Source organism: Quercus lobata, chromosome 1, assembly GCF_001633185.2.
Source record: "Quercus lobata isolate SW786 chromosome 1, ValleyOak3.0 Primary Assembly, whole genome shotgun sequence".
NCBI lineage: Eukaryota > Viridiplantae > Streptophyta > Magnoliopsida > Fagales > Fagaceae > Quercus > Quercus lobata.
In genome coordinates this window covers 26,813,237-26,821,373 of record NC_044904.1, presented here as the reverse complement: position 1 = coordinate 26,821,373, position 8,137 = coordinate 26,813,237, and the positions used below count along the sequence as shown (strand labels likewise).

General features: G+C 36.1%; 1 protein-coding gene across 1 annotated transcript; it reads left to right on the top strand.

Annotated features, from left to right (window-relative positions):
- Positions 1-2,570: 2,570 nt before the first annotated feature.
- LOC115985182 (phosphomethylpyrimidine synthase, chloroplastic) lies at positions 2,571-7,880 on the top strand. Its single transcript, XM_031108152.1, has 6 exons — positions 2,571-2,756; positions 3,919-4,250; positions 4,393-4,520; positions 5,018-5,844; positions 6,386-7,068; positions 7,698-7,880. The coding sequence occupies exons 2-5, from the start codon at positions 3,934-3,936 to the stop codon at positions 7,064-7,066; spliced, it is 1,953 nt and encodes a 650-aa protein (XP_030964012.1). The 5' UTR covers positions 2,571-2,756; positions 3,919-3,933; the 3' UTR covers positions 7,067-7,068; positions 7,698-7,880.
- Positions 7,881-8,137: the final 257 nt, after the last annotated feature.

Below are 8,137 nucleotides of genomic sequence, written 5' to 3'. Positions count from 1 at the left end.
TGCTCGAAGGAGAAGTGCTTGAAAGGAAAAAACCAATTATGGCAATCAAGTTGCTGAAATTCAAGGGGAGTGAGGAGAGAGAAAAAAGGATTGTGGCAACCAAGTTGCCAAAAATGAGAAGAAAAAATAATGGTGACAATCAAGTTGCTGAAAATGAGAGGGAAACAAATTTGTGTCAACACAATCAAATAATAATAAATAAATACAAAATAACAAGAAGTTGCTGAAAAGAAAAAGTTGTTAGCATTCAATTTTCCTTTACTTGAGTAGTACTGTACAAGAGCAGCAATATTGGAATATATATATAATATTATGATTCTCAACAAAAAATAAAAATATTATTATAGTGAATTTTTTTGACCTTGCCATATTTTTTAGAAATGAGGTGCAGGGGTCCACCAAAGTGAGAGTGCTGAAGAGTAAAGTACCACTCTTTTTGTTTTTTTCCTCTTATTTTCGGCAACTTGGTTGACACAAAATTTTTTTTTTCATCCCATTTTTTTCTCTCCCTTTTAATTTTGGCAACTTGGTTGCCACGATCCTTTTTTTTCTCTCTCCTCACTCCCCTTGAATTTTGGCAACTTGGTTGCCACAATTAGTTTTTTCCTGAGCACTTCTCCTTTAGGCACTTCATAGACATCGATCTGGGCAGTAGAAATCGAGCAGAATGAATTTTGATAACCTCATTATCGAAATTCAATTCTTTTCTCACTCCATTGTCACATTATTTCTCTCTCCTCTCTCATCCTTTTTTATTAGAATTTCTGCAATGGGGTTATTGAAATTTACTTTTCTCCTCAATTTCTCAAATAACTTTGAACAGTACCTATATCACAAATAAACTTGATTTTCTGCAATATTCAGCCAAAAGACTCCAAAATCAAGAGGTTGGGAAATTATAGCATAATAGAGAAAGGTTGTTTAGTTTTCCAGATTGTGATTTTTTTTTTTTTTTTTTTTTTTTGAGAAAGTAGATTGTGATATTGTTTACTAAAAAAAGGAAAATGTTGAAGTTATTACCGATTTTACTATAAAATAACGTACAAATTGACATTGTAATGATTTTTATTGGTTTCAAGAAAACCACATATTAGATAAATTTCTTAATTATATTTTGTCTTAAAATTATAGCACCAATTTGTAAGGCCAATTTAATAAGATTGTAAGTATTCTGGTACCTTTAAAAAAAAGGTCCATTTAGGGGGAGGGGGAAAGAAAACGAAAAATATGGCTCGTTTGTTAACATTGTTCTAGTAATACTGTTTGTATTTTTTGGAAATACGTGTGGGTGAAAAAGTGTATAAAAATACGTATAATGTTATTTAAAAACTGAAAAACTATTATTTAAAATGCTATACCAAATGGCCCCTAAGAACTTATGGGATGTATAGTTCATTTTAAAAAGAACATAGTTGAAGACAATCTAATTTGCAAAAACAATAAAGATTTTCTGTTTTGGCCTAATAAGAAAATTGAACTTTTTTCTAAAAAAATAAATGAAAAACAAAACCCATACCAAGGCAAAGTTCAAAACATAATGTGTCACATGATAATAGAAAGTTGAAAAATGCTGAGACCACCGAAAATGGCAAGTTGTAATTGGTGAAGGTGTGTCCCCACATGGCCCACAAACACTCCTTCACCAGTCACAACTCGCCATGTGGTGAGTTGTGGCACAAAATTGTGCCATTTTTGATGGTCCTAACATAACTCTAGAAAGTTTTGCATGAAAAAAAGGCGTATGATCTTTTTGAGCAGAAACTAGTTAGTGCACTTATTGTAAGTGCAACAAGCCAACAAGTCCTTCATAGTAAATGAATGCCTTATCCCATGAAGCTCTCTTGGTTTTTTTTTTTTTTTTTTGGTAAACTGGAGAATGCATTCAACTAAGAAACAGAAGGAGCTGCATTAGGAGCAGGACAAAGCCTAAAATGATAAAGACCATACAGATCCGAAAGAAAAAAGGTTTTTCCTTTCCTTTTCTCTCTTGGTTTATCTCATGGTATTTCAACGAGGAAAATTTATCTTACATCGATTGCAAGCAAACAATGTCTCACAGTTGGTGGAGACCATACACTCAGAGACTTCATTCACATGTTATGTGTAGGGACTCTGACCTCCCTACATTGTAGATATATTAAGGCCTAATTCAAATTGAACTTAAGGAAAATAAAACTTGGCTCCCCTCCCTTCAAAATTTTGCCCCCTCTTCACCGATCAGTCCAATCGACTCCACAAATCAGCCCCAAAAGTATCACAAATTAGCTCAAACAACCACATATTAGCCCAAACAAGCACAATCCACAGATGATCAGCTCTAAAAATTTAACAAAAAAAAAAAAAAAAAAATTGACAACCAATTATTAGCCCATATTAAAAAAAAAAAAAAAAATTCAAGTGGTACCTGATTGGGCAATTGAGTCGGCGAACGCATGGGTGTAATTTGTCAAAAAGAAAAGAAAAAAAGAAAGAAAGAAGAAATATCTAAGTAAGAAAAGAGAGATGACGAATGAGAGCCACGTCAAGAAAAGCTTTAAGTTGATAATTTGGGCAACAAAAAAAGAGCTTTTTGGGGTACTCCAAGAGAGAGAGAGAGAGAGTGTGTGGCTGTATCTGTAACTTGCTATAAAAAGCGAACGTAATCTTTGGCATGTGAGCTCAGAAATAACTTTCCCACCCACACCCTGTTAGAAAGAAAGAGAGAGAAGGACAAGAAGAAGATAAGACTAAACAACACAAGGCCTCTTTGCATTCAGGTTCTCTCTCAGTTTCTTTAGCTTTAATTCTCATTCAGAATGTTAATTAGAACAAATCAAAAAAAAAAAAATGTTAATTATAAATTATTATATATATATATATATATATATATATATATTTGCATGCATGTTTACGTTTCAGAGGCTCAATTCCTTCCATTTGTTTTGTTTTCATCTTTTTTCTGATCCGTTAATTTCTCTCACGTTTTGACTTAGTTCTCTGCTTCTTTACCATCACCAAACAAAAACTAAAGGAGGTAATAATATGAAGGAAATGTTTTTTCTTTTATTTATTTTTATTAAATAAAATAGTTCTTCTCTCTCTCTCTGTTTGGTTACCAGAGAGTGAATATTGAACTATGTTGAGTTGAGGTTTTTGTTTTTTTATTTCATTTCGAATTTTGTATTTTGTGAGACTCTGGAAATTGTAGATCGATTTTTTTACAGGAACTGTAAGAGTTGAGCTGTCTACTAGACATGTTTATTAGGAAAAGTAATAACATTTTTATACTTTCTGGTTCTGCAGCAATTTCTTTTCAATATATATATATATATATATATATATTAATTGTTACGTTTAGGACTCTCTGATACAGAGCCAAAAGCAAAATCTCTTTCTATAATTTTTTATTTTTTATTTTTTATTTTTTAAGTTTTATTCGTGCACAAAGCTATCTAGGGAGTTTAGTAAAGGTAATTGGTAGACAACCTTATTGTTTTTTGTTTTTGTTTTTGGAGAGACTGGTTCTCGGATTCGTGACATCTTGCTTTGGGTGGAAGGCACTTGCCATCACACTAAAGTTCGACCTTTTGTACTTATCAAGAAAAATAAAAATAAATAAATAAATAAATCTTATTAATTTATTATCATATTAAAAAGAAGAAGAAAAAGAACTAACAATGTTAAGAATCGTGTCAACAGAAGTTCAGCAAATTCAATTATGAAAGCATAAAGCAAGAAATTAAGATTGTAAATGTATAATTTTTCCTTCTGATTACAAGTTATAACTCTGTTATTTAGTGATAGACAAATGGGGTTAAGGCTTCTAATAATCACTTCTCGTAGACCCTGCAAAAAGTGGGAGCTTTGTGCATTGTGTTACTTGTGTATGAACTTTTAACTCACTTCTCCTATATTGTAATCTTTTTATACTCTGTTCAGATCAACAACCTAGAGATGGCATCAGTGCATGCTAGCTTGACATCAGTTGTGTGCCAAAATGGCAACCATGCTTCTCCAGCAAAGTTCCCCAGTACTGCCTTCTTGCCTGGGTTTGATGTCGTTGGGCGTGTCTCAAGTGCATCGTCTAAGAAGGAAATGTTTGCTGCTGCGGCTGTTAGCTCGGGCACTAGAGCCACATTAACCTTTGATCCCCCGACAACTGATTCGGATAAAACCAAACAAAGGAAGCATACAATTGATCCTGCTTCTCCTGATTTTCTGCCACTTCCATCCTTTGAACAATGCTTTCCAAAGAGCACAAAAGAATATAAGTACATCTCTTGTTCTTCTTCCATTGTGTTTTATGATTAATTTTGTTTTCATTTTGAGATGTTTGGTTCCCTAAATCTTGTCTGCACTCAGATATGTTTTGTGTTTTGTTTGCAATGAATTGATGCATGATCTGCCATACAGGGAAGTTACTCATGAACAATCCGGTCATGTACTCAAAGTTCCCTTTCGAAGAGTCCACCTGGCTGGGGATGAACCAAACTTTGACACCTACGACACCAGTGGTCCTCAAAACATCAACCCTCGCATTGGTATGCATATTGAGTTTTAACTTCTATATATCCATTCTTTGAAGTCTTTGGTTCTGTTTTTCATTTATTTTTTGGTTGTTAATGAGGGCTTTAAAAGAAATCTTACATCTTCCATCTTCATATGGACCCTAGTATCTTCCAAGTAATCAATGCTATTTTATTCTGTTGAATCCAGTTGGTACGGTTCAGTCAAAATTACCTCAAGTCCTCAAATGTTCTTTGATAACTTTCTTCTATTGACAATAGCTTTGGAAAACATTAAACTGTGAGGAACACTACCATATCAACTTTTTCAGATGTTCATAGCTTTATCTTCTTTGTATGGATATTTCCTGACTTCTGTCGGAAATGGATTGAAACAATCCAGATTGATAATTTCAATGAAGTAGTTCACTTTATTAATTTTTGTCAGTTCAGTGTCTTCTAATTCAGCCTTTTAGGTGTTAATTATCATTCATTACTTGGCTACTTTTGAATTGACATTGCTAGTTAAACAGGACTTCCAAAACTGCGCAAGGACTGGATTGACGGGCGTGAGAAATTAGGTGCTCCTAGATACACACAGATGTACTATGCTAAGCAGGGAATTATAACTGAGGAAATGTTGTACTGCGCCACTCGCGAGAGGCTTGACCCAGAATTTGTGAGGTCAGAGGTTGCTCGTGGGCGGGCAATCATTCCTTCCAATAAGAAGCACCTGGAGCTGGAGCCAATGATAGTTGGAAGAAATTTTTTGGTCAAAGTGAATGCAAATATTGGAAATTCTGCTGTTGCAAGCTCCATCGAAGAAGAAGTTTATAAGGTTCAATGGGCAACCATGTGGGGTGGTGACACTGTCATGGATCTCTCTACAGGTCGCCACATCCATGAGACCCGCGAGTGGATCCTACGTAATTCTGCTGTACCAGTAGGGACTGTACCCATATATCAAGCACTTGAAAAGGTGGATGGGATTGCAGAAAATCTTAACTGGGAAGTTTTCAGGGACACCCTGATTGAACAAGCTGAGCAGGGTGTGGATTACTTCACTATCCATGCTGGGGTTCTACTACGATACATCCCACTAACAGCAAAGCGCATGACAGGAATTGTTTCACGTGGAGGATCCATTCATGCAAAGTGGTGCTTAGCTTACCATAAGGAGAATTTTGCTTATGAGCACTGGGATGACATACTTGACATCTGTAATCAGTATGATGTAGCCCTGTCAATAGGAGATGGGCTGAGACCTGGGTCCATTTATGATGCAAACGACACTGCTCAGTTTGCAGAGCTGCTAACTCAGGGAGAACTGACCCGCAGAGCATGGGAGAAGGATGTCCAGGTAATGACATTTCAAAATTTTACTGTGGCCTGGTGCATATAAAAATATAACAATATGAGGAAACTTTGCTGCATGTTAAGCTATATGTTGCCCTCGTGATGTTTACATATACCTAGTAATCGTACTTCTTTCAAGTGCTATCCTTAAGTAGAATCAGGTCTGTACACTATCCCCATTATATTGTGTTTTTCATAGAGTGTAGTGTTCTCCAGGGCCTACTTTTTTATGAGCATTATAAAATCAGGTAGACACAGACTACAAGTCCATTGAATTATACTGCTAATTAATGGGGATAGTGTAGCACCTGTAATTAAACTTGGTTGAATTAGCCATGGAAGCATTAATTAATGGAGTTACTAGTTTAATTTGACTTTTTTAAAAAAAACTGTGAAACTAAACATTTTTTTTAAAGAAGTGTACAGTGATTCAATGTATTTATAGCAACTGCTTTCCTCCCCCCTCCCTCCCCCCCACCCCAGTAATTGCTTTTGATTTAACATTATATCATTATGACCTAAAATATGACATTATGCACTTTCAGGTCATGAATGAAGGGCCTGGACATATTCCAATGCACAAGATTCCTGAGAACATGCAAAAACAACTGGAATGGTGTAATGAAGCACCGTTCTACACCCTTGGTCCTTTAACAACTGATATTGCTCCTGGATATGATCACATCACCTCTGCAATTGGTGCTGCCAATATTGGGGCTCTAGGCACTGCTCTTCTATGTTATGTAACTCCAAAAGAACACCTTGGGTTGCCAAATCGGGATGATGTAAAGGCTGGAGTTATAGCATATAAGATAGCTGCTCATGCAGCTGATTTAGCCAAAGGTCACCCATACGCTCAAGCCTGGGATGACGCACTAAGCAAGGCAAGATTTGAGTTCCGGTGGATGGACCAGTTTGCTTTGTCATTGGACCCTATGACTGCCATGTCCTTCCATGATGAAACCCTGCCAGCAGAAGGTGCTAAGGTGGCCCATTTTTGCTCTATGTGTGGACCTAAATTCTGCTCAATGAAGATAACTGAGGATGTGAGGAAGTATGCTGAGGAGCATGGCTATGGAAGTGCTGAGGAAGCTGTGCAGCATGGGATGGATGCTATGAGTGCTGAGTTTCTGGCTGCTAGGAAAACTGTCAGTGGAGAACAACATGGTGAAATAGGGGGGGAAATCTACTTGCCTGCAAGTTATGTAAGCTTCTCAGAGAGGTGAAGGTCAGTGCATTTTGCAATATTGATATATTATCCTTTATGAAATGCATTCTCTTGGCTTTGTTTTGTCCAAGTATGATCCACACTGTTCAATATATGGATAGTGACCTAGAAAAAACAGCCTCCTAATATTACTAAACTAAGATAAAAACATGTAAATACACTTGAACTTTAAGACTTCATAGATTTATCATCTGGATGCCAAAATGATGAACACATGATCATATAGGGATCTTAAACACCCTCCCAGGTGGTAGCTGATAGGGATTGCTGAATATGATGCCTTTTTCCTTACAACAGAGTGCAATTAGAGCATGACTATTTTTCTCCTCATGCTAGAAACGAGGATGGTTATAGATGTCATACTATAACTTTATATTAGGAAAAGCAAGATCTGGCCAAATGTTCATTAATTTTCAGTAGACATGCTATGATGTGTTTTATGTGAAGTGAGTTAGAATGCTGATATGCCTGCCAACACATGGCCATATCAAATAAACTTAAACATGTTCATTCTTCATGTAACCATAGCGAGTTGAATATGCTAATATTTCTCACAAATCATCTCTAGATTTATTTATTTTTTGTTGCAAGTTAAAAATGAACAATGTCTTACGGCATGTATTTGGCAGGATCATATAAATGAGGAGAATCAGTTTGGAAATCATGAAGACTTGGTGCATGTTTGACTTATCAAGAACACTATTGGGAAGTTCAAAGTTTAGTTTATTAAAGCTTTGAAGACATATCTATCTTTATTCTGTTTGTTTCGTGTGCCCCAGTAATAAAATGCCTATGTTTCATGTTTAATTTTACATCATGATTTCTTTTTCTGTCGAATTAACATAAGAGATGCACCAGGGGTGCCTTTATCTGCTTGAGCTCTAGCTATTTGGCTAGGCTTTCAGCAGGTCAGGCTGAGATAGTCCCTTTGAACCTGAACAGGATAATGCCTGCGTAGGGAGCGTGCATTTTCTTTTCCTTTTTTTTTTTTTCTGTGCTTGCACAGGGCGGAAGCTTCTATTCATGGTTCGGGCTAGCTGATCCATGTGAGGCAGATTCAATGTCATGG